The sequence below is a fragment of the Podarcis raffonei genome, chromosome 2, assembly GCF_027172205.1.
Source record: "Podarcis raffonei isolate rPodRaf1 chromosome 2, rPodRaf1.pri, whole genome shotgun sequence".
NCBI classification, from domain to species: Eukaryota; Metazoa; Chordata; class Lepidosauria; order Squamata; family Lacertidae; genus Podarcis; species Podarcis raffonei.
Genome location: NC_070603.1, coordinates 125453404 through 125480370, shown reverse-complemented (window position 1 = coordinate 125480370; position 26967 = coordinate 125453404). Strand labels below are relative to the sequence as shown.

Below are 26967 nucleotides of genomic sequence, written 5' to 3'. Positions count from 1 at the left end.
GAAGAATTATGTGAAGATGAGTGCCGTATAATCATAATCATAAAATTATTACAATGTGGAATTCCCCCATTCACACAAAGATTAATTGTTGTTTAGTCGTGCCTGACTCTTTGTGACTCCCTGGACCAGAGCACGCCAGGCACTCCTGTCTTCCACTGCCTCCCGCAATTTGGTCAGACTCATGTTGGTAGCTTCGAGAACACTGTCCCACCATCTCATCCTCTGTCGCCCCCTTCTCCTTGTGCACTCCATCTTTCCCAACATCAGGGTCTTTTCCAGGGAGTCTTCTCTTCTCATGAGGTGGCCAAAGTCTTGGAGCCTCAGCTTCAGAATCTGTCCTTCCAATGAGCACTCAGGGCTGATTTCCTTAAGAATGGATAGGTTGGATCTTCTTGCAGTCCATGGGACTCTCAAAAGTCTCCTCCAGCACCATAATTCAAAAGCATCAATTCTTCGGCGATCAGCCTTTTTTATGGTCCAGCTCTCACAAAGATTAATACCCGTCATTAAAATTGTTCCATTACAATGATGAAATAAGCATGCAGGAAAAGAATAGAATTAAAACAGTGCAGCTATTAAAAGGCAGAAAAGAACGGAGCAATGTGTAGAAGATGGTCTTCATTCTCCCTTTCTCTCTTAGGGTCCAGTGTGTTTGGAAGACGTAGCTTTTCGTTTCACACACAAGGACTGGGCGTTGCTGGATCCTGACCAGAGAGCTCTGCAGAAGGAAGTCAAGGAGGAGAAGTGTGGGATCCTGGACACTCTGGTAAGGCTCCCTGCTGGATCATCAGATCAGTTTTGAAATTCTATACAGATCTCTGTAGGACAAACCTCTGCAATTTTGAGGGAGCCCAATAGTGCCAGCTACAGTGTCTGAGATTTTCACACACCCACAACTTTCCTTGAATGGAAAACTATCAATGTGTGTGTGGGGGGGGGAGTATCTCCTGTTTTATCTGGGAATATTCTTCCACCAAAACTTTGTAAAAGCATTGCAGGAGATCCTGGGGTCCCTACCAGGCCCCAATAACTCAGACACCCCAGGGTCCTTGTACTTGAGGAATCTGGGAAATGACCTTATTGACAGAACTGAAAAGACTTTATTACAATCCTTCTGTGCTCTGCCACAAGACACCCAGAATGAAATACTCTCCAGATTTGACCTCTTAAGTTCCTGACTGATAAGTTTGGAGAAGGAGCAAAGGCCTCATGCAAGCAAAACTTGACCCTTTGTGCTCCAGATCCAGCCCACTAGATATACCACTGTGAGTTAGATTTATGGGCTGAAAAGCCACACCCCCCCATAGCAGGTTACTGAACCTTCTTTCCTACCAATTGGAGATGAAAAACCTCCCCAAAGATTTGGTCCCCATGCAACCCCTGACAGAGGCGGGATATAAATAATAAGTTGTTGTTGTTGTTGTTGTTGTTGTTGTTGTTGTTGTTGTTGTTGTTGTTGTTGTTGTTGTTGTTGTTAAATGTGGCCACAACATCTGTCTGGCTTGCAATGAGAGGCTTCTAAAGCGTGTCAACTGTGCTCTCCACACAAAGCACCTAGCATGGGGGCACCTACATGTAATAGTTGCTCTGCTATTTTCTGCCCATGCTCTGGGGTTGCAGTTTTCAGGCTTGGGGACAGGACAGTGAGTGGTTTTTCACCAAGTTCTGTCAGTTATCCCCATTTAGTTCAAAGGGATCTACTGTCAGGTCAGTACTGTGCAGACCATGCCATCCTGGAGAGGTTTAGAAATGGGGCTTCTCTTGGGAAGGGGCTGCCCCATTTGTGCTTCTCAAGGGGCAGGAGAATATCTAGGGCAAGAGAATCCCTGCAGGGCCTCTGAGGCTCCCTTTGCTTCTTTCTCTCTCCCAGGACCCTGCAGCTTGTTGTGGCTCCTTGACTCCTCAGGAAGGATGAGAGAGACAGATCCTGCAAAGCTAGTGAGGATGGAAGGGGGAAGGTGGACGGTTGACCTGGTCAGGTTGTCTCCTGCATCCCTCCCCACAACCACTGAGCGTTCCCTCCCAGGGACCTCTGAGAGATCTGGTGAGGTTTTTTTTTTATATAAGATTTTTTTATTAGGAATTACAACATAACGTTTTATCAATAAAACATATCATCCTCATTCCCCCCTCCATTCCCCCCTCCCCCCTCCCCAAAATAGAACCCCCCTCCCACCACTCCCAGACTTCCCTCACCTCCTCTCTCTGGTTTTTCCATACTCTGCATATTATAAAATTGTAAAAATCCTTAACCTATCTGACTATATGTTCTTAATAATAAAAATGTGAATGTTGATTCAAAACCTGCCAAGGAGTCCAGTTCATTTTGTTGTCTCTTTAAATACTTTGTAAAGGGTTCCAATTCTTCTTTATAGTCACAGTTGTCCTTATCACGTAGTTTTATGTGAATTTCGTCAATTCCGCTTAGTCCATCAGTTTCTCTTGCCAGAGTTCTTTAGTCGGGGTTTTTTCATTCTTCCATCCTTGTGCTATTAAGACTCTTGCCGCCATTGTTGCATACATAAAGATAATATTCTTAAATTTCATTGGCAGGTCTTTCCCTAAAATCCCTAACAAAAATACTTCAGGTTTTTTAACAAATGTTAATTGGAACATTTTCTTCAACTCATTATATATTGTTTCCCAAAATTTTCTAATCTTACTGCAATCCCACCACATATGGAAAAAAGTCCCTTCTTTTTCCTTACATTTCCAACACATGTTTGAACTGGATTTATGCATTCTTCCTGTCTGTACTGGTGTTATATACCACCTGTACATCATTTTCATATAATTTTCTTTCAACAGAGAGCAATCTGTAAATTTTAAATCAGTTTTCCACAATCTTTCCCAGTCTTCAAACATTATATTGTGACCTATATCCTGTGTCCATTTAATCATTACTGTTTTCACCTCTTCATCTTTTGTTTCCCATTCTAACAGAATACTATATGCAGCTTTCAGCAGCTTCCCTTCCCTTCTACGACTTCCTTTTGGAATCTGGATGTCGTATAGCTAAATCCTTTCTTATTATCTTCTTTGTATATTTCATGTAGTTGCCAATAATGTAACCAACTCTGAAAATGGTCTTTTATTTCCTCATAGTCTCTTAATTTCTATTTTCCTTCTTGGTCTTTTAACAGATCAGCATACATAAGCCACTTCCCTTTCTTTCCCAGTGGTTTGAGCAGTAAAGCTTTGTGTGGTGAAAGCCACCAAGGAGTCTTTTGTTCTAACAGATCTTTATCTCTCTCCCATACTCTCATTAATGATTTCCTAATTATGTGATTGTAGAAACTTTTATGTACCTTCCCTTTCCCATACCATAAGTATGTGTGCCAGCCAAATCTGTTGTCATGCCCTTCCAATTCTAATGCTTCTTGCTTTTCCAACTTCATCCAGTCCCTAATCCAAACCAGGCAGGCGGTTTCATAGTATAATTTAAGGTCTGGGAGAGCATAACCGCCTCTATCTTTTATGTCTGTAAGTATCTTATATTTTATCCTTGGCCTTTTGCCCCCCAAGATAAACTTAGAAATTTCTTTCTGCCAGTTTTTAAAACATTCGTCTTTCACAATTATTGGGACTGATTGGAAGATGAATAGCATTTCTGGAAGCACATTCATTTTGGCCGCTGCTATTTTCCCTAACAGTGAGAGATTCATTCTGCTCTATATTTATAAATTTCTTTTTACCTCAAGCCATTTTTCCCCATAATTATCTTTGTATAAATTTATATTTCTTGATGTTAGCCATGTCCCTAAATACTTAACCTTTTTATGGACTTCTATCTCAGTGTTTTGCTCCAATTCCTTTTTTTTTCATCCTTCAAATTTTTAAGTAGTAATTTTGTTTTATTCCTGTTTAATTTAAATCCTGCCACTTCCCCAAAATTCTGGATCTTTTCTATGACTTTAGGGAGTGAAGTTTTTGGGTCTTCCACAGTTATCACTAAATCATCAGAATATGCTTTTAATTTAAATTCGCTTTTCCCAGTTTTTACACCTATAATCTCTTTATCTCCTCTAATATTTCTGGCAAGTACTTCCAGTACCAGAATGAACAACAGTGGTGATAATGGACGTCCATGTCTGGTTCCTTTTTGTATCTTACATTCATCCATTATCACCTGATTTATAATTAATTTTGCTTTTTGCTCTGAGTAAATTGCTGATATTCCTTTTAAAAATTTAGGGCCGCATTTAATTTCTTTTCGTTTTTAACCTCCAGGTATTCTATTGTATTCAGAATATTCCTTATATTCTCCTTCATTTGTCTACGTCCTTCAGAGGACAACCAAATTTAAGCACAAATTCGACCCACAGCTGTGAGGCATTCACGAGCCTTTTTTGTGGAGAAAGTCCTGTTGCTCATCCGTGACCTCCCTGCCAATTTAGATACAGTGACTGAACTGGAGGCCCCTCGACTGACTTAAGGTCCAGTGTTGGACCACTTCGATCAGATACTCCCTGCTGATGTGGATAGATTCCTCCAAGTTAGTAGGCCTGCCTCCTTGATCCGTGCCCATCTTGGCTGATAAGGGCGTGTCCAGATGTCGCGCGGCCCCCCCTGGTTGAAATTATCAATTTGTCCCTTGGCACGGGGACATTCCCAGGGGAACTGAAGGAAGCAGTGGTGTGTCCGCTCTTAAAGAAAACTTCACTAGATCCCTTGTTGTTGTTTAGTCGTTTAGTCGTGTCCGACTCTTTGTGACCCCATGGACCAGAGAACGCCAGGCACCTCTGTCCTCCACTGCCTCCCGCAGTTTGGTCAAACTCATGCTGGTAACCTCGAAAACACTATCCAACCATCTCATCCTCTGTCGCCCCCTTCTCCTTGTGCCCTCCATTTCCCCAATATCAGGGTCTTCTCCAGGGAGTCTTCTCTTCTCATGAGGTGGCCAAAGTACTGGAGCCTCAGCTTCAGGATCAGTCCTTCCAGTGAGCACTCAGGGCTGATTTCCTTCAGAATGGATAGGTTTGATCTTGCAGTCCATGGGACTCTCAAGAGTCTCCTCCAGCACCAGAATTCAAAAGCATTAAGTCTTCGGCAATCAGCCTTCTTTATGGTCCAGCTCTCACTTCCATACATCACTACTGGGAAAACCATAGCTTTTACTATACGAACCTTTGTTGGCAAGGTGATGTCTCTACTTCTCAAGATGCTGTCTAGGCCTGTCATTGCCCTTCTCCCAAGAAGCAGGCATCTTTTAATTTCATGACTGCTGTCACCATCTGCAGTGATCATGGAGCCCAAGAAAGTAAAATCTCTAACTGCCTCCATTTCTTCCCCTTCTATTTGCCAGGAGGTGATGGGACCAGTGGCCATGATCTTCGTTTTTTTGATGTTGAGCTTCAGACCATATTTTGCGCTCTCCTCTTTCACCCTCATTAAAAGGTTCTTTAATTCCGCCTCACTTTCTGCCATCAAGGTTATGTCGTCTGCATATCTGAGGTTGTTGATATTTCTTCCGGCAATCTTAATTCCGGCTAGGGATTCATCCAGCCCAGCCTTTCGCATGATGAATTCTGCATATAAGTTAAATAAGCAGGGAGACAATATACAGCATTGTCGTATTCCTTTCCCAATTTTGAATCAATCAGTTGTTCCATATCCAGTTCTAACTGTAGCTTCTTGTCCCACATAGAGATTTCTCAGGAGACAGATGAGGTGATCAGGCACTCCCATTTCTTTAAGGACTTGCCATAGTTTGCCGTGGTCGACACAGTCAAAGGCTTTTGCATAGTCAATGAAGCAGAAGTAGATGTCTTTCTGGAACTCTCTAGCTTTCTCCATAATCCAGCGCATGTTTGCAATTTCGTCTCTGGTTCTTCTGCCTCTTCTAAATCCAGCTTGCACTTCTGGGAGTTCTCGGTCCACATACTGCTTGAGCCTTCCTTGTAGAATTTTAAGCATAACATTGCTAGCGTGTGAAATGAGTGCAATTGTGCGGTAGTTGGAGCATTCTTTGGCACTGCCCTTCTTTGGGATTGGGATGTAGACTGATCTTCTCCAATCTTCTGGCCACTGCTGAGTTTTCCAAACTTGCTGGCATATTGAGTGTAGCACCTTAACATCATCATCTTTTAAAATTTTAAATAGTTCAGCTGGAATACCATCACTTCCACTGGCCTTGTTATTTGCAGTGCTTTCTAAGGCCCATTTGACTTCACTCTCCAGGATGTCTGGCTCAAGGTCAGCAACCACACTACCTGGGGTATACGAGACATCTATATCTTTCTGGTATAATTCCTCTGTGTATTCTTGCCACCTCTTCTTGATGTCTTCTGCTTCTGTTAGGTCCTTTCCACTTTTGTCCTTTATTATGGTAATCTTTGTACGAAATGTTCCTTTCATATCTCCAATTTTCTTGAACAGATCTCTGGTTCTTCCCATTCTATTGCTTTCCTCTATTTCTTTGCATTGCTCGTTTAAGAAGGTCTTCTTGTCTCTCCTTGCTATTCTTTGGAAATCTGCATTCAGTTTCCTGTATCTTTCACTATCTCCCTCGCATTTTGTTTGCCTTCTCTCCCCCGCTATTTGTAAGGCCTCATTGGACAGCCACTTTGCTTTCCTGCATTTCCTTTTCATTGGGATGGTTTTCGTTGCTGCCTCCTGTATAATGTTGCGAGCCTCCATCCATAGTTCTTCAGGCACTCTGTCCACCAAATCTAAATCCTTAAACCTGTTCCTCACTTCCACTGTGTATTCATAAGGGATTTGATTTAGATTGTATCTTACCGGCCCAGTGGTTTTTCCTACTTTCTTCAGTTTAAGCTTGAATTTTGCTATAAGAAGCTGATGATCTGAGCCACAGTCAGCTCCAGGTCTTGTTTTTGCTGACTGTATAGAGCTTCTCCATCTTTGGCTGCAGAGAATATAATCAATCTGATTTTGATGCTGCCCATCTGGTGATGTCCATGTGTAGAGTCGTCTCTTGTGTTGTTGGAAAAGCGTGTTTGTGATGACCAGCTTGTTCTCTTGACAGAACTCTATTAGCCTTTGCCCTGCTTTGTTTTGATCTCCAAGGCCAAACTTGCCAGTTGTTCCTTTTATCTCTTGACTCCCTACTTTAGCATTCCAATCCCCTATAATGAGAAGAACATCCTTCTTTGGTGTCACTTCTATAAGGTGTTGTAAGTCTTCATAGAATTGGTCAATTTCAGTTTCTTCAGCACCAGTAGTTGGTGCATAAACTTGAATTACTGTGATGTTAAAAGGTCTGCCTTGGATTCGTATCGAGATCATTCTGTCATTTTTGAGATTGCATCCCAGTACAGCTTTCGCCACTCTTTTGTTGACTATGAGGGCCACTTCATTTCTTTTACGGGTTTCTTGCCCACAGTAGTAGATATGATAGTCATCCGAACTGAATTCACCCATTCCCGTCCATTTTAGTTCACTGATGCCCAGGATGTCAATATTTATTCTTGCCATCTCATTTTTTACCACATCCAACTTACCCAGGTCCATGGTTCTTACATTCCAGGTTCCTATGCAATATTTTTCTTTACAGCATTGGACTTTCATTTCGCTTCCATGCATATCCGCAACTGAGGATCCTTTCGGCTTTGGCCCAGCCGCTTCATCAGCTCTGGATCTACTTGTACTTGTCCTCCGCTCTTCCCCAGTAGCATGTTGGACACCTTCCGACCTGAGGGGCTCATCTTCCAGCGTCATAACTTTTATATGCCTGTTGTCTTTGTCCATGGAGTTTTCTTGGCAGGGATACTGGAGTGGCTTGCCGGTTCCTCCTCCAGGTGGATCACGTTCGGTCAAAACTCTCCACTATGACCTGTTCATCTTGGGTGCCCTGCTCGGCATAGTTCATAGCTTCTCTGAGTTCTTCAAGCCCCTTCGCCACGGCAAGGCAGTGATCCATGAAGGGGATCCTAGATCCTTTAGACCTATCCAATTACCGCCCAGTTTCAAATCTTCCATATCTGGGTAAGGTAATTGAGAGAGTGGTTGCTGAACAGCTTGGTAGGTTTCAGGAGGAAACATCGGCTTTAGATCCATTTCAGACCGGTTTCCGTCCTGGTTTTGGGACCGAGACCGCTCTGGTTGCCCTAACAGATGATCTCCGTAGACAACTGGATTGAGGCGGGTCAGGAGTGCTGATCCTTTTAGATTTGTCAGCAGCCTTTGACATGGTCGATCATGATCTTCTGGACCACCGCCTCACCTACGTGGGGATACAGGGCATAGCCCATAAATGGCTGTGCTCTTTTATCTCTGAACAAAAAAAATTTTTTCCTTCCAGTAGCACCTTAAAGACCAACTAAGTTAGTTCTTGGTATGAGCTTTCGTGTGCATGCACACTTCTTCAGATACCCTGAAACAGAAGTTGCCAGATCCTTCTATATAGTGAGAAGGTGGGGAGGGGTATTACTCAGAAGGGTGGTGGGAATGGGTGATTGGCAGATAGCTGTGATGAGCCTGTTGACGACTCTTAACGACTGCAATAGGTCTTACAGGAAAAAGCAAGGGGTGAGAAGGTGAAAAATGGCTTTGTCATGTATAATGAGATAAGAATCCAATGTCTTTGTTCAGACCAGGTCTCTCCATGGTTTTAAGTTTGGTAATGAGTTGCAATTCAGCAGCTTCTCTTTCCAGTCTATTTCTGAAATTCCTTTGTAGTAAAATAGCTACTTTGAGATCTTGTATAGAATGTCCTGGGAGATTGAAGTGTTCTCCTACTGGTTTCTCTGTCTTGTGATTCTTGATGTCCGATTTATGTCCGTTTATTCTTTGGCATAAGGTTTGGCCTGTTTGTCCAATATAGAGAGCTGAAGGACACTGTTGGCATTTGATGGCGTATACAATGTTAGACGATGAGCAATTAAATAGTCCCGAGATGGTATGTGTGATGTTGTTGGGGCCAGTAATGGTGTTGTCCGGGTGTATGTGGCAGCAAAGTTGGCATCTGGGTTTATTGCAGGCTCTGGTGCCAGTGTCCGTGTTACGTCTGGTTGTAGTATTATTGTGGGTTAGGAGTATAATACTACAACCAGTATAATACTACAATAATACTACAACCAGACGTAACCAGACGTAGCTGTTTTACTACAAAGGAATTTCAGAAATAGACTGGAAAGAGAAGCTGCTGAATTGCAACTCATTACCAAACTGGTCTGAACAAAGACATTGGATTCTTATCTCATTATACATGACAAAACAAAACAAAATTTTTCCTTCCAGTAGCACCTTAAAGACCAACTAAGTTAGTTCTTGGTATGAGCTTTCGTGTGCATGCACACTTCTTCAGATACACACGAAAGCTCATACCAAGAACTAAGTTAGTTGGTCTTTAAGGTGCTACTGGAAGGAAAAAAATTTTTTTTGACTATGGCAGACCAACACGGCTACCTATCTGTAACTGGATACATGACAAAGCCATTTTTCACCTTCTCACCCCTTGCTTTTTCCTGTAAGACCTATTGCAGTCGTTATGAGTCGTCAACAGGCTCATCACAGCTATCTGCCAATCACCCATTCCCACCACCCTTCTGAGTAATACCCCTCCCCACCTTCTCACTATATAGAAGGATCTGGCAACTTCTGTTTCGGTGTATCTGAAGAAGTGTGCATGCACACGAAAGCTCATACCAAGAACTAACTTAGTTGGTCTTTAAGGTGCTACTGGAAGGAAAAAATTTTTTTTATTTCCATTTAGATTGATTTTATTTATGGAGTTCCTCTGTTCATTTTTCTTTAACTGCCAAGCTAGCTGTTTCCCCGGTTTATTTCAATGCTCAAAATATTTTTGTTGCACTCTTTTTATTTTCCAACTAATTTCCTCATTAATTATCATTGAGTATTGAGTTCGTAAAGTTTTAATTACCTGTTTCACTGCCTCCTTGTTTGTTTTGTCTGACAGCTGTTTCTCCTTTTCTGTAATTTTCGCTAGGATCTCCTTTTTCCTTTTCTCTCTCAACTTCCTTTTGTATGAATTTTGTTGTAGAAAGAGTCCTTTCATTACTGGCTTACTTTCGTCCCAGACTGTCTGTGATTTTTGTCTGTTCTTGACAGTTTATTTCAAAATAGTCCATCAAGGTCTTTTTTGCTTTTTCCATAAATTTTTGATCATCAAGTAAATCATCTTTTAACCTCCATCTAAAAGAAATTTGACTTTCTTTTTGTAATTCCATAATCAAGGAATTATGATTTGAAAAGGTTCTGGGATTAATTTCATTTTTCTTTGACTTTTGTCTCCAATTCTTTGTAGAGCCATAGGGAATCTATTCTCGAGCTGCTCTCATGTACATAGCTGTAATAAGTGAACTCTTTATCAAACATATGTTTGATTCTCCATATATCTATCAAATTTAAGTTTTGAGCCATATCAAAAAAAGTCTTTGGTAATTTACCTTCTGTGATGGGATGTTGAGCTGCTTGTGCGTAAAGTTCCTAGTCCCTCAGTGTTTGGCTAAGTCCACAAACCACTGTCTGTAACGGAGCGCCATAAACATGGCTCCGTCAGTCGCTGGCAGAATCCGACAGTGGGCGTTTACGGAATTTCTTCCAGCATAAAAGCTCCTTAACGGAAACACGTCTTCTGGACTCTCTGCGTGACAGTTTCCGGCGAGGAGTGGGTGTCCCTATAGGAGGTCCTGAAACCTCCTCGCTGTTCTCGCTGGAATTGTCTCTGAGCCCTCCTTCCGACTCACTATCCCTTGGAACTGCCTCTCTCCCCCTGCTGGTTCCCTCCTCAGCTGACAAGTCTCTGCCAGCCTCTGTGAGCCCCTTCCTCTCCAGTTCTCCCGATGGCAGTTCCCTGACATCCACCTCCCCTCCAGGGCCCCCTTCACCCCCTCCTTTCCCCTCCTCTGCGGGAGGCGAGGGAGCAAAACCCCTGAAAGAACTTCCCTCATCTTCCGAAGTCTCGAACATTTTCCTCCACCGGTTGCTGTTTCGGGTTTCTAAGTACTCATCCTCATCGGAATCTACTCCTTCTTCCAACTCAGACCCCGTGAATCCTTCCAATTCCTCCTCCTCGTCGGTGGTGCCAAAGTACTCCCTCCGGAACCTCGCTACTGACTGAGGTTTCCTGGGGAACCTTTGATGGAACGCTTCAATCAAGACCTCGTCATTGACTTCCTCTGCCGTTACCCAGGTGTTTTCTGACTCCGGTTCCCCTTCCCACGCTACCAAATACTCCACCTGATGACCCTTCCACCTGGAGTCGAGGATTTCCGCCACATGGTTGCTGCTTTCCCTCTCTTCTAAGACTGGTCCCTGTGGGAAAACCCCTTCATTTCCCCCCCTATACGGTGACAGCAATGACCTGTGGAATACTGGGTGCAGTTTCATGTGGTTCGGTAACCGGAGTCTGAAAGCCACGGGGTTAACCTGTTGAATGACCTCAAATGGTCCCAATCTTTTGGGTCTCAATTTCTTACAACCCCCCTTGAACGGCAATCCTTGGGTTGACAGCCACACCTGATCCCCCACCCTTATGGTTTCACCTTCCCTTCTGTTCTTGTCTGCCTGCTTCTTATATTGTTCTTTGGCCCTTTCTAAGTTGAGTTGGAGTTGACGATGGATCGCTTCCATTTCTTCTACAAACTGTTCGGCGGCTGGGACGCTCCATCTCTCCCCTCCTCCCCCTGGAAATGCCCTGGGGTGGTACCCATAATTAGCCAAAAAGGGGCTCATCCCGGTGGACACATTCTCCGCATTATTGTAGGCAAATTCCGCCAGCGCCAACTTTTCCACCCAATCGTTCTCTCTGTCATTGACATAACACCTCAGGTATTGTTGGAGGATACCGTTTGCTCTTTCCGCCTGCCCGTTGGTTTCTGGGTGCCGGGCAGTCGAAAAATTGACCTCCACGTGCAGTAAGCTCATGAGCTTCCTCCAGAACCTGGACGTGAATTGTTTGCTCCGGTCTGAGATCAACCTCAAGGGGGCGCCATGCAGTCTAAAAATATGTTCTACAAACAATTTAGCTGTCTCTTCCGCCGTGACTGCATGTGAGCACGCTACAAAGTGGCCCATCTTAGTTAACAGGTCTACTACGACCAGTATGGCGGTTTTCCCCTTGGATTTCGGCAGATCAGTCATAAAATCTATTGATACCGCCTCCCATGGCCTTTCTGGTGTGGGCAACGGTTCTAATAACCCCGCCGGCGCCCGCCTTTCTCCCTTGGCTCGCTGGCATTGGTCACACCCTCTTACATACTCCCTTACATCTTCCCTCACCCTGGGCCACCAAAATTCCCTAGTAACCAACCACATGGTTTTGTGTTGCCCAAAATGCCCTGCTGTGGGGCTGTCGTGCAGCTGTTTGAGTACTCTCCCTCTCAATTCCCCTTCGGGTATATATAGTGCCCCTTTGTAATACAATGCCCCGTTTCTTTCTTCAAAACCTCCGGAGTTTTCTCCCTCCCTCCTTAGACCTCTGAGCTTATTCTGGGCGTATTCATCATTCTGCGTCTCCTCTACCAGTTCCCTTTGCCCCACCAACGCCGCCCCACACACCCAGCGGTCCTCTGGGATGATATGTCTCTCTTCGGGTGCTCCCTCCCCCTCCAAATACTCTGGTTTGCGTGAGAGAGCGTCCGCCCTGACGTTTTCTGGGCCTGGCACATAGCAAATTTCAAAATAAAATTTGGAGAACTCCTGTGCCCATCTCACTTGCCGTTGGTTGAGCACTCGTGCCGTTCTCCAGTACTCTAAATTCTTGTGGTCTGTGCATACTTGCACCTTGTGTTGTGCACCAATTAGTAAGTGTCTCCATTTCCGGAACGCTTCGTGAATGGCGAGTAGTTCTCGGTCATATACCGTGTAGTTCCTCTCGGATTTGTTTAACTTCCGCGAGAAGAAGGCACACGGTCTCCACTCCGACTTATCCTTCCCCGGCTGAAGAAGCACCGCCCCCACCGCCCGGTCTGATGCGTCAGTTTCCACTCTCATGGGTTTTTGTAAATCCACATGCAGGAGCTGTTCTTCCGAAGCGAAGGCCTTTTTCAATTCTTCGAATGCTTGCTCCGCTTCCGCCGTCCAAACAAACTTCTTCTTGCTGCTGAGATAGTCCGTGATGGGAGCCGTTAAGTGGGCAAAGTTCTTGATGAACTTCCGATAAAAGTTCCCAAACCCTAAGAATCTTTGCACATCTTTTTTCGTTTTCGGTGTCTTCCATTCCAGTACCGCTTGGACCTTGCCTGGATCCATGGCTAATCCCTTGTCTGACAAGCGGTACCCCAGGAATTCCACCTCCTTGGTGTGAAACTGACACTTCTCTAATTTCACCCACAGTTGGTTTGCTTGCAGTCGGCTCAACACTTCTCTGACGTCCTTTACATGCTGCTCCTCATTCTCTGAATAGACTAATACGTCATCTAGGAAGGCCACACAATTCTTGTAGAGCAGAGGTCCCAGGACGTGGTTCATGAACGATTGAAAACATGCTGAGCCTGCTTGTAATCCAAAAGGCATAACGACATATTCGAAAGCCCCTAGAGGGGTGAACATTGTTGTCTTCCATTCATCCCCCTCCCTTATCCGTATCAGGTTGTATGCCCCCCTCAGGTCCAGTTTAGTAAAAATCTTTCCCTTCCTCACCCTGGTCAAAATGTCATCAATCCTGGGCATAGGGAAAGCCACTGGTTCCGACACGGCATTTAGGGCCCGGTAGTCCACGACCAATCTTGGTTTATCCGTGTTTTTTTTGTCCACAAAAAACACTGGGCTGCCCCCCACCGCTCTGGACTCTCTGATGAAACCTCTCTTCAGGTTTTTGTCAATAAACTCCCTCAACTCCTGCATTTCCCTGTCTGACATGGCATACAGCTTGCCCACAGGGAGCTGGGCTCCAGGGACTAGATTGATCTGGCAGTCAAAGGGTCTATGCGGTGGTAGTTTGTCTGCTTCCCTTTCGCTGAAGACATGGCTCAGGTCAGCGTATTGTTTGGGCACCTTTCTTTTGTCCGTTACTTCTGTTCCTGCTAGAAAGGCTCTTGCCCCTTCTGGAGCCTTGCCCTCTTTGCAATGTTCTAGGCAATGTGCTGACCCAAAGGAGACCACTCTCTGATGCCAACCCACTAGCGGATCATGCAACGCTAGCCAGCTCATCCCCAAAATAATGGGAGCCCCTCCCAAGGTGGCCACATTGAACGCTATTCTTTCGGTGTGCCTGGCTACCCTCATTACCATTGGGACGGTCTGTAAGCTGACTTCTCCTCCCAACAGCTCTCTCCCATCGATCGTGGTCACCTGCAAGGGGTTGCTTAATGGGATAGTCTGTATCTGGTGTTCTGCTGCAAACTCCTTGCTCATAAAATTACAGGAGCTGCCTGAGTCCAATAGCGCCCTTATCTTTAAGGGATGTCCGTTTGGCAGCTCTAGCAACACCTCTATCACTAGGGCTGGTCTCGGAGGTTCCGGCGTGGGCACTTTTACTGCTCCTTCGCCTGACTGCTGTGCCCTGATGGTGGCAGTCAGGCGCTGGCTTTTACTTGGTCCTGCCCTTCCTCCTCCTTCCCCCCAACAGCTCCTGCCATCCCTTGCCATTCCTTTCTTTGTGGACAGACCCTGGCAAAATGACCTGGCTGCTGGCAGAGATAACATTTCTTGGGGCTCTTCCCCTCCTTCTTCCGCCCTTCACTGGGATTTGAAACTGCCCGCGTGCGCGCTGTTCCAACTTCCATCGGCTCTGCGGGCGGGAAAGTTGGCTCCGGAATCTCTGGAATGCGGAAATCCCTCCAACGCTCCCCTTTCCCTTCCCGCTTCTCCAAGGCTCTAGCCTCCTGGCGTGCTCCAATGGTCAGCGCTGATTTGGTCAGCTGGTCCATAGACTCCGCCCTGGGCGCCCGGGAAAGTTCATCTTTCACCGCCGAAGAAAGTCCCTCTTCGAAAAGCATTTGAATGGGTTCCGCTGACAGATCCCACCCCAATTTGTGTATCAGCATAGTAAACTCAGTCCAGTACTCACGGACAGATCGGCTCCCCTGTTTACAAGCCATCAACTGTCTGCGCACCACTCTCTGTTCAATCTCGCTGGAAAACATCAGGTCCATGGCGCGAAAAAACTTCCGTGCGTCTTTCAAGACTTCATCATGCCTTGCCATCAGGGGTCTAACCCAGTCTCTCGCCCCTCCTTCGAGATGGCTAACCACAAACCCCACTCGCGATTCCTCGTCGGGAAAGTCATCAAACTGCAGATTAAGAGCATACTGCATCTCTGTCCTAAAGGCTCGATAGTTCCTGGGATCCCCCCCAAACTTCTGCACCAATCCTGGCATCTTTCTTCCTTGTGGGGGGGCCTTTGCCCTTTCTGCATCCTGAGCCCTCCTCTCCTCGAGCCTCGCCGTTTGCAGCGCTAGCTGGACCTCCAACACCCGGTACCTTTCTTCCAGGCTTGGACCGGCTCCAGCTCCTCCTGCAGCTCCGGTTCCGGCTGGGTTGCTCATGATGCTTTCTCTGCACAAGCTGCTTTCAGGGACTGTCGGATTGCTGTGATGGGATGTTGAGCTGCTTGTGCGTAAAGTTCCTAGTCCCTCAGTGTTTGGCTAAGTCCACAAACCACTGTCTGTAACGGAGCGCCATAAACATGGCTCCGTCAGTCGCTGGCAGAATCCGACAGTGGGCGTTTACGGAATTTCTTCCAGCATAAAAGCTCCTTAACGGAAACACGTCTTCTGGACTCTCTGCGTGACAGTTTCCGGCGAGGAGTGGGTGTCCCTATAGGAGGTCCTGAAACCTCCTCGCTGTTCTCGCTGGAATTGTCTCTGAGCCCTCCTTCCGACTCACTATCCCTTGGAACTGCCTCTCTCCCCCTGCTGGTTCCCTCCTCAGCTGACAAGTCTCTGCCAGCCTCTGTGAGCCCCTTCCTCTCCAGTTCTCCCGATGGCAGTTCCCTGACACCTTCCTTTGTCTCTTTTTTCCTGGCTGACCTGTCTTTATCTAGAGATGGAACTCCATTTAAGTCTCCCATTAAGATCATCTTTTGATCTGCAAATTCGAGTAGTTCAGTTTCTAACTTTTTGAAGAAGATTGCTTTTTTGTCATTGGGTGCATAAATACCAACCAATATCACTTCCTCCCCCTGGATTTTAACTTGTATTACTAAGATTCTACCTTTTTCATCCTTCTGAATCAGTTTGGGTTCAAGTGCAGGATTAATGTAAAAAACTCCTCTCTTTTTTGTTTTGTCTGATGAGATGAAGTCCAAACCTAATTTTTTATTAATTAGGAGTTTTTTTGTTTTTTCAATATGTGTTTCTTGGAGACAGATTATATCTAATTTCTGCTTTGCTATTACATGCTGAATGCGTTTGGCTTTACAGTTTAATCCATTAACATTCCAGCTCAATATTTTAAGATTGGTCATTGTCAGAGTCAGTTACAATATCTGTTTTTTGGGGTATTGCCCCTTCCAATGATAGCCGCTCCAAAGCAGCTCTTTGTTCTGCTACTGGATCCCCCCGTCTTGTTTTGGCTCGAAGTCTCTCTTGTATTTTTCAAAGAACTCTCTCGCTTGAAATTCTGATGTTAGCCTGTATCTCTTTTTCATAAATGTAAAAGATATGCCTTCTGGGAATTCCCATTTGTGTCTGATGTCAACTCTCCTAAGTGCTGTTGTTAAAAACCTATATCTGGTCCTTCTAAGTCTCAATTTCAGTGAAATTTCCTGAAAAATATCTACTTTCTGCCCAACAACCATGAGATTGTCTTCAAAACTCTTTTGAAGGATTGCATCCTTCTTTTTTTATATACTAATGTTAATAAAACGATCTCCTGGCTGCCTTCGCTCTCTTGTCCTAATTATGAAACAGCTCTCTGAAAGACCATCCAGCTAATCCCTCCTTTCTCCCATCAAGATTGTCTGTGTAACATGTTTCTAAGTTTGACTCTGTATCATATTATGGGAATCCCCTTAATCTTAATCTCTCTATGTCTTTCCTTTAGCTGCAAAAGAAGAATCTGATCCTCCAATTCATTCTGCTTCCCTTGAACCCCTCCCAAAGTCCCCCTCATCCCTTTTTGTTCCTCTCTCAATTCTCCTGTCTCCTCTTTGGTCTTTTCCAATTTATCTACTGTGGTTTCCAACTTGTTAACCTTATCTCCCAGTATCCCAAATTGTTCTTTCAAAACTCTGTTGGAGTTTTCAATATCTCTATGGACTTGTTCAATCAAGGTTTGATTAGATTTTTCCTTATCACTATGGACCTGTTGTGTAAAGTTTTGCATCGATTGAACCATTTCTTTCCTGAATTCCAAAAGTTGCTGTGCAAGCAAATCTGTCTCTTCTCTTCCCCCCTTATCAGGCAATTCTTCTTGGACACTTGCCCGTCTAGTTGCAGCCGCAGCTGCGGCTTTTCTAGTTATTGCTCCTTCCTTCCCTGCCATCTCTATATCAGTTGGTTCCCAGTGTTATTTAAGCTGTCCAAGGTCACACCTGCCAGTTCCAACTCCGTCTGACCGTGAGATTGTTTCCCCCCTTCCAAAATTATTTTCCAGTTTCTCTTTCGCTTTTGTCTACCTTCTCCCTCCACACAGCAGCAAGTATTACAATCATAAAATATCACAAAAAATAGCAAAGAGGAAGAAGAACATCCAATAAAGTTCAGAAACTTAAAATATACAATTATAAGGGAGAGACAAAAAACAAAATTAAAAGGTCCAATAAAGAGAGGTCAGCACAGTGCTATTTCAGTTTTATGTCTTTAAGGGCAAAGTTGTACTTAATTTGTCCTTATCTGCTTGTATTGTCCCAGACAGTGGTGATTTGCAATAGTTCCAAAAGTTGTGTCTCCACTTTAAGCCTTACTGTAATCCCATGGCAAATTTGATTTGATGTTTAAATCACAGATATGCTGGAGTTCCAGTCGGCAGGTCTTTCTTGGCAGCCGCTGATAATGAGGCAATGAGGTTGCTTTGAGATCTAATCCAGGCTCTTTCCCACTTCCTGAGGTATCCCCTCAATAGTGCCAAGAGTTCCCTGCTAGCTCCCTCTTATACCTCCAAACCCCAAAATTTGGAGTTTCTCCTTTCCCCTTCTTCTGTACCGCCAATTTCCAAAAGACTGTTCAGATTCCTCAAGCTAACATCTTTTAATCCCAAAGGACAGCTGGATACAGTAGTTTTTAACTGGTATCCAAAAGAAGGGAAAAGTTCCCAAAGTCAGAGCCAATTTGTAAGTACGTCTCCATGGCTATAAGCAGTTCCTTATCTCCCATTGTTTTGGCTCCTCAGGAAGGATGAAAGAGACGGATCCTGCAAAGCTAGTGAGGATGGAAGGAGGAAGATGGACAGTTGACCTGGTCAGGTTGTCTCCTGCATCCCTCCCCACAACCTCTGAGCGCTCCCTCCCAGGGACCTCCGAGAGATCTGGTGAGTCCCAGGGGAGTGGAGATGGGGACCTGGATGGACGGAGCCAGAGAGGTATCAGGGCTTGCTCAGTTTGGGGGTGGGAGGAGGCAGGCAGGCGGATGGAGATGGAGAAGGGGAGCACCTTTTCGGGCTCCCCCACCTGCCTGCCTGTGCCTTTGTAATCTGCAGGCATTTTGAGCTAGGAATACAGTCGTATAGTTCTTGAAGTCTCTTCGACTTCCGAGGTGCAACTTTTAATTGGCTCTTGCAATGGGAAGAGCCAAATTGAAGCTGACGCCACATCACTTTCTCTCCCTGGCACCGCTGGACCAGCCCTCTGCTTCCCTTTCCCTCAGGTGAAATCCCCAATGGAGTAAGAATCATGAGCGACCGTGGGTTTTCTTTGGGAAAACAGAGTAGGACTGTCAGAAGATTTGTAAGATTAAAATATCACTTATTTATGCCGAACAATGTTATGAGATAGGTATTGATGTAACTGAAAAAAGAAACAAAATAGAATGCAATTAATTGGTAAACTATTAGACGTGATAGAAGGAAGTCACAAAGCTCCTTCGAGCAGAAGATGTTAAGAAAAAAGATATGATGAGATGTGTCTATATGTTAAAAAAAATCTTTGGGAAAACAGGTTGCAAACAAACCTTATTATAACAGTTCTGTTCTTCCACAGAAATGGAACAAACAGTGCTGTTTATTATTTTCTGTTAACATGAATACGGATTCAAGTTATAGGCTGTATGCTGTTTAGGCTTAAGGTTACTTCCTTGTACACGTTTTCCATGGATCAGGCTTATCCACACACATTTCTGGAACTGAATCCTGATCCTGCGTCCTCCGTGTGTTGCCTTTTTCTTTTCTTTTTGGACTAGCTGTTATTTGCTTTTAAAAACAAGGATCATAGGACCACTAAATGATGCAAATATGTAGACCAGGGGTCGGCAATCTTATGTCCCACCGGCCGCAAGCTGCTCATAGGAGTCATTTAACTGAGCTGCCCCCGAACTGAGCCGTCTGCTCGGTGAGTCCGTGTCTACACACGTGATCCTGCCCACGGAGCGATCTCCGTGAGAGTGAACCAGCCCAGGCGAGGTTAAGCTTGCTGACCCCTGATGTAGACCCAGTCTTCTCATGTCATTTGTATATCTCAAAACTAGCAGAATCTATTTGCAGGAATATCTATAACGTACGATTCATCATTAGTGGTCAGTATGTGAGTTCTGGGTTCATGAAATGTTTTAAAGTGGAACAAAAAATGAGGCAACAGGAGAGAACAGAGAGCATTCAACATTGCATAGCTGAATGCCTAGTCAGGAGCTCTTGCGGCTGTTGTGTTTAGATTAAGTGTGAGTTATAGTCATTTTTCCTCTTCTGTTACCAATGAAATAATACGGAGTTGGTCTCCTCATGAACACAGGACAGGGGTTCAAACTGAAGTGATTTATGTATAAGTTTAAATTTAGACCAGTCAGATTGAGGCAACTGCTGATGGGGTGTAGGTTTCACAGACAAGGCATGGACGTTAATGGATCCTGACCAAAGAGTTCTGCATAAGGAAGTAAAGGAGGAGAATCGTGGGATCATGGACAGTCTGACCCCCTCTCTCCTTCTGTAATCTTCATAGAACTCTAACCCAATGGTTGCCATTAATTTCATTCTGAATTGATTCTAGAATGTATTTTAATTACTGTATTTTTTGCTCCATAAGACACACTTTTTTCTTCCTAAAAAGTAAGGGGAAATGTCTGTGTGTCTTATGGGGCGAATGCGTGGTCCTTGGAGACGAATTGCCCAGGGGCAAAAAGCAGATCATGTTTTTCTTTTTCTTTTTTGAAAGAGGGAAGTGGGTGTTGAAACAAAGCCACTGATCAGCAAGCGATCGGGAGCGAGATAAGGGACACTAGCAGTGAAGGCTGCCTGGAAGGGGGGAGGTAAAGACAGCAAACTTGCAAGGAGAGGAGACAGGAAGACTAAAGCAATGAGGAGAGTAATTAGAAGAAAGGGAGGAGCAAAGAACTGCTCCAGCTAAGGAAAAGAATTTTTTAATTCATTAACATCGTTCAGTAATCTGGTGCTTCATTTCTTCCTGAGGCTCTAATTAGCTTCTCTCTGTTGGCTATTTGCAGTATGGTAGCGCTGCAGAGAGCTTGCTGGGGAGACCATGCATTAAAAAGGGACTCAAAAATAACTTAAACAAGGTTTTAATAAGAAAAACAAAAACTCCATTTACACTAAATACATCAACAAACAAACATGACCCAACCACCAACCCATCCCCCAGGGTGATGGGAGAGTTAGGTGCTGCTCCTTATATACTACACCCAATTGCTAACACAGCTTAATCAATACAACTCAGCAGCACCTGCTGTGTTTCACAGCTGTAAAGCTGGGTCTCGTTATTTTGCTCTGGCCCTTGCTCTGGCCCCTTAAAGTCATACACATCGGGTGGAACAATGATGAACCTTTACATTTAAAGTAACCATTCAACACTCTCTTCATTGCAGATGGTGCTGAATTGGAAGGGAAGAACAAAGGAGATCACAACAGAATCCACATGGTGGAGAAGTCAAATAAATATTCAGGGTGTGGAGAGAACATCCGTCAGACCTCCCAGTCCACCTCCCATCAAGGAAACAGCTTCATTCAGAGGGATAGCCTTACTTCACACGAAAGAACTCACAGTGGAGAGAAATTGCATCAGTGCTTGGAATGTGGAAAGGGCTTCCGTCGGAAGGATACTCTCATTTCCCATCAAAGAATTCATACAGGAGAGAAACCCTATCCGTGCTTGGAATGCGGAAAGAACTTCAGTCAGAGGAGCAATCTGACAACCCATCAAAGGATTCATACAGGGGAGACACCCTATAAGTGCTTGGAATGTGGAAAGGGATTCAGACAGAGCTCAGAGCTCACTTACCATCATAGAATTCATACAGGGGAGAAACCCTATCAGTGCTTGGAATGTGGAAAGAGATTCAGACTGAGGTCAGAGCTCACTTCCCATCACAGAATTCATACAGGGGAGAAACCCTATCAGTGCTTGGAATGTGGAAAGGGATTCAGACAGAGCTCAGAGCTCACTTCCCATCACATAACTCATACAGGGGAGAAGCCCTATCAGTGCTTGGAATGTGGAAAGAGCTTCAGACAGAGTAGTATTCTGACAACCCATCAAAGATTTCATACAGGGGAGAAACCCTATCAGTGCTTGGAATGTGGAAAGAGCTTTCGTGAGAGTCGATTACTCGCTTCCCATCGAAGAATTCATACAGGGGAGAAACCCTATCAGTGCTTGGAATGTGGAAAGAGCTTTAGTGAGAGTCGATTACTCACTTCCCATCGAAGAATTCATACAGGGGAGAAACCTTTTCAGTGCTATGAATGTGGAAAGAGCTTCGCTCATAGGGCCAATCTCACTAAACATCAAAGCATTCATACAGGGGAGAAACCTTTTCAGTGCTATGAATGTGGAAAGAGCTTCACTCAGAGGGCCAATCTCACTTCCCATCAAAGAATTCATACAGGTCAGAAACCATATAAATGCTTCGAATGTGGAAAGAGCTTCAGTCAGAACTACAGTTTCAATATGCATCAAAGAATTCATACAGGTGAGAAACCCTATCAGTGCCAGGAATGTGGAAAGAGCTTTCGTGGGAGGGGAAAACTTGCTGTTCATCAAAGAATTCATACAGGGGAGAAACCCTATCAATGCTTGGAATGTGGAAAGAGCTTCACCCAAAGGGCCCATCTCCTGATGCATCAAAAAACTCATACAGATCAGAAACCCTATCAGTGCCAGGAATGTGGAAATAGCTTTCGTGAGAGGGGAAAACTTGCTGCTCATCAAAGAATTCATACAGGGGAGAAACCCTATCAATGCTTGGAATGTAGAAAGAGCTTCAGTCGGAAGGATGCTCTCACTTCCCATCAAAGAATTCATACAGGGGAGAAACCCTATAAATGCTTGAAATGTAGAAAGAACTTCAGTCAGAGGCACAGTCTCACTTCCCATCAAAGAATTCATAAAGGGGAGAAACCCTAACCGTACTTGGAATGTTTAAAGAACTAATAATAATAACAACAGATACAGGTAGGTAGCCGTGCTGGTCTGCCATAATCAAAACAAAATTTAAAAAATTCTTAACGCTGGGCAGCTCCCAACAGACTATTGAAAACATGATAAAAAATCAAGTATTGTTGTTGTTTAGTCGTTTAGTCATGTCAACTCTTCGTGACCCCAAACTCATGTTGGTAGCTTTGAGAACACTGTCCAACCATCTCGTCCTCTGTCGCCCCCTTCTCCTTGTGCCTGCAATCTTTCCCAACATCAGGGTCTTTTCCAGGGAGTCTTCTCTTCTCATGAGGTGGCCAAAGTCTTGGAGCCTCAGCTTCAGGATCTGTCCTTCCAGTGAGCACTCAGGGCTGATTTCCTTCAGAATGGAGAGGTTTGATCTTCTTGCAGTCCATGGGACTCTCAAGAGTCTCCTCCAGCACCAGAATTCAAAAGCATCAATTCTTCGGCCATTAGCCTTCTTGATGGTCCAGCTCTCACTTCCATACATCACTACTGGGAAAACCACAGCTTTAACTATACGGAACTTTGTTGGCAAGGTGATGTCTCTGCTTTTTAAGATGCTGTCTAGGTTTGTCATTGCTTTTCTCCCAAGAAGCAGGCGTCTTTTAATTTCGTGACTACTGTCATCACCATCTGCAGTGATCATGGAACCCAAGGAAGTAAAATCTCTCACTGCCTCCATTTCTTCCCCTTCTATTTGCCAGGAGGTGATGGGACCAGTGGCCATGATCTTAGTTTTGTTGTTGTTGAGCTTCAGACCATATTTTTCACTCTCCTCTTTCACCCTCATTAAAAGGTTCTTCAATTCCTCCTCACTTTCTGCCATCAAGGTTGTGTCATCTGTATATGTGAGGTTGTTGATATTGCTTCCGGCAATCTTTATTCCGGCTAGGGATTCATCCAGCCCAGCCTTTCGCATGATGAATTCTGCATATAAGTTAAATAAGCAGGGAGACAATATACAGCCTTGTCGTATTCCTTTCCCAAATTTGAACCAATCAGTTGTTTCATATCCTGTTCTAACTGTAGCTTCTTGTCCCACGTAGAGATTTCTCAGGAGACAGATGAGGTGATCAGGTACTCCCATTTCTTTAAGAACTTGCTATAGTTTGCTGTGGTTGACACAGTCAAAGGCTTTTGCATAGTCAATGAAGCAGAACTAGATGTCTTTCTGGAACTCTCTAGCTTTCTCCATAATCCAGCGCATGTTTGCAATTTAGTCTCTGGTTCCTCTGCCTCTTCTAAATCCAGCTTGCACTTCTGGGAGTTCTCGATCCACATACTGCTTGAGCCTTCCTTGTAGAATTTTAAGCATAACCTTGCTAGCATGTGAAATGAGCGCAATTGTGCGGTAGTTGGAGCATTCTTTGGCACTTCCCTTCTTTGGGATTGGGATGTAGACTGACCTTCTCCAATCCTCTGGCCACTGCTGAGTTTTCCATACTTGCTGGCATATTGAGTGTAGCACCTTAACAGAATCATCGTTTAAAATTTTAAATAGTTCAGCTGGAATATCATCACTTCCACTGGCTTTGTTATTAGCAGTGCTTTCTAAGGCCCATTTGACTTCACTCTCCAGGATGTCTGGCTCAAGGTCAGCAACCACACTACCTGGGGTGTACGAGACCTCCATATCTTTTTGGAATAATTCCTCTGTGTATTCTTGCCACCTCTTCTTGGTGTCTTCTGCTTATGTTAGGTCCTTACCACTTTGGTCCTTTATTTCCCCCATTTCCCTAACTCAGGCGATGGGACTTCTTCCTCCCAGTTCCCTCCATGGAAACTTAGGGAATGGGATCCGTTCCTGCTCAGTCTCTGCCCCAGAGATTAAACGGAAACAAGAACACTCAGAAGCAGTCATAAATCCAAGCTTCTGTGTTCAAGCTACTTGGCAGCTGCACAAACGTTCCAGGCAGCCTACTTTCACTTTTAGGCAGCCGCTGTGCTCACAGTCTATCTGCTTTTTCTCTTCCGTCTCTGAAGAGGCTTGCTTCACGGTGCCGGTTCCAGGAAACTCCAACCGGGACAAAAACAGCCCCCAGTCTTTTCTAGCTGGGATTCTTTTATGGGATTCTTGCCCACATTAGTAGATACGATGGTCATCCGAACTGAATTTGCCCGTTCCCGTCCATTTTAGTTCAGTGATGCCCAGGATGTCAATATTTATTATTCCTATCTCATTTTTGACCACATCCAGCTTACCAAGGTTGGTGGTTCTTACATTTCAGGTTCCTAGCTCATAGTTTCTCTGAGTTATTTAAGCCCCTTCGCCACGACAAGGCACTGATCCGTGAAGAAGCATCAAGCACTACTGAGAAGGTCCTCTGCCTGGTTCCATGTAACTGCACTTCTCGCAGTGAGGGAAATGTACTAGGAGCCAATGTAGGTCTTTCAGGACCGGTCTTATATGGCGGCAACTCCCAGTCACCAGCCCACCTGCCACATTCTGGATTAGTTGTATTTTCCAGGTTACCTTCAAAGGTAGCCCCACACAGAGCGCATTGCAGTAGTCCAAGAGGGAGATAACCAGAGCATGCAGCAATCTGGCGAGACAGTCTGCGGGCAGGTAGGGTCTCAGCCTGCATACCAGGTGGAGCTGGTAAACAGCTGCCCTGGGCACAGAATTGACCTGCATCCGCATGGACAGCTGTGAGTCCAAAATGAATCCCAGGCTGTACACCTGGTCCCTGAGGGGCAATTACCCCATTTAGGACCAGGGAGTCCCCCACACCTGCCTGCTCCCTGTCCCCCCAAAACAGTACTTCTGTCTTGTCAGGATTTAGCCTCAATCTGTTAAGTGCCATCCATCCTCCAACCGTCTCCAGACACTGCCACTGCTTGTCCACCAGGTTTCTCTTACGCATAGCAACCCAGGCCTTGCAGTGATTTTTAGGAAGTCACTAGTTTGCACCAGGCGTCCTATTGGGAAGACCCAGTTCTCTGAGTGCATGTTCTGGAGGTTGGGCAATAGGGGCAGTACAGGATTCCTTTTGGTGTATTGACCTCCACGCTGCACCAAGGATTGTCTGCCTGAGCTACTTCAGGTCATGGCGGATGTTCTCCTGGAGACACCTAGTTTGGTTGTCCTAGGGGATTTTAACATCCATGCCAACATGACCTTACAAGGGGCTGCTTGGGACTTCGTGGAAAGCATGGCCTCCATGGGGCTGTCCCTGAATACGTCTGGCCCAACCCATAGCCGCGGACATGCCTTGGACCTGTTGTTTACCTCTATGGATGTTGGTGATCTGACACTAAGTAAAAGCGAAATGAAAGAAGTCAGATCACTTCCTTGTGCAACTGGACTTCTCCAGGGAAGGGTCACGGAGTACTTTTGTCTTGTCAGGATTCAACCTCAATCTGTTAGCCGCCATCCATCCTCCAACTGCCTCCAGACACTCACACAGACCATTCACTGCCTTCATTGGTTCTGATGTAAAAGAGAGGTAGAGCTGGGTATTATCTGCATACTGATGAACACCCTGCCCTAATCCCCTGATGATCTCTCCCAGTGACTTCATATAGATGTTGAAAAGCATGGGGGAGAGGATGGAACCCTGAGGCACCCCACAAGTGAGAGCCAAGGATCCCAACACCACTTTCTGGACACGGCCCAGGAGGACGGAGCAGAACTACTGTATAATATTGCTCCCAGCTCCTCTAGGTGGTTGAGAAGCATGTGATGGTCGATGGTATCAAAGGCCGCTGATAGATCCAGCAGAACTAGGAAACAGCTTTCACCTTTGTCCCTAGTATGTCGGACATCATCGACCAACACGACCAAGGTAGTTTCAGTTCCATGATGAGGCCTGAATCCCTGGTTGGAAGGGATCCAAATGGTTCACATCCTCTATGCGTGCCTGGATTTGTCCAGCAAACACCTGCTCTATCACTTTGCCCAAGAATAGAAGATCTGAGACTGGGCGATAGTTGGCCATATTGGCCAGGTCTAAAGATGTTTTTTAAAGAAGCGATTTAATAACTGCCCCTTTCAGTGGATCTGGGAAGGCTCCCTCGCAGAGGGAAGCATTCACCACCCCACAGAGCTCATCGCCCAGCCCTTCCTGGCTAGCTTTCATGAGCTAGGATGGTCAAGGATGAAGGAGACATGTGGTTGCTTTCACTCGTCCAAGCGGCCTGTCTGCATCCTCAGAGGTAACAGGTTGGAATCGATCCCATGCAACTTGACTAGACAGGACTTTAGCACTCTCTCACCCTGTCCCTGCTCCCACAGCGGAGTCTACCTCCTTCTGAATCTGAGTGACTTTACCTGCAAAAAAACTTTGCAAAATAATAACAGGAGATCCTGGGGGCCTTTTCAGGTCCCAATGGCGCAGGTGGTTCTGTTAAATTACGAACCACCTGAAAGAGTCTCCTGCTGCTGTTTTCTGCAGATGCAATAGAGGCGGTCCCTTTTACCGTCGCTATTGCCACTTGGTAGGCTTGGCATTGAGCTGTAAACCGTGTCTATTCTGATTCAGAATGAGTTTTCTGCCACTTGTGCTCTAGAGGTCTCAACCATTCTTACATTGCCCTCAGCTCTGAGGAAAACCACAGGGCTG

General features: G+C 45.1%; 1 protein-coding gene and 1 long non-coding RNA gene across 2 annotated transcripts in view; one reads left to right on the top strand and one right to left on the bottom strand.

The window, feature by feature from the left end:
- Positions 1–26967, top strand: part of LOC128409501 (zinc finger protein 91-like) — a 48400-nt gene that overhangs the window by 685 nt on the left and 20748 nt on the right. Inside the window, exons 2-3 of the mRNA XM_053380026.1 lie at positions 1871–2044; positions 20835–22323. Of these exons, the coding sequence (XP_053236001.1) occupies positions 1871–2044; positions 20835–22323 (1663 nt within the window). The remainder of the gene's footprint in view (positions 1–1870; positions 2045–20834; positions 22324–26967) is intronic.
- LOC128409515 (uncharacterized) overlaps positions 9672–26967 on the bottom strand; it is a 46509-nt gene continuing 29213 nt past the window's right edge. The window contains exons 2-3 of the long non-coding RNA XR_008329238.1: positions 15868–18974; positions 9672–10370 (exon numbers count right to left, since the gene is read on the bottom strand). This is a non-coding gene — a long non-coding RNA (uncharacterized LOC128409515). The remainder of the gene's footprint in view (positions 10371–15867; positions 18975–26967) is intronic.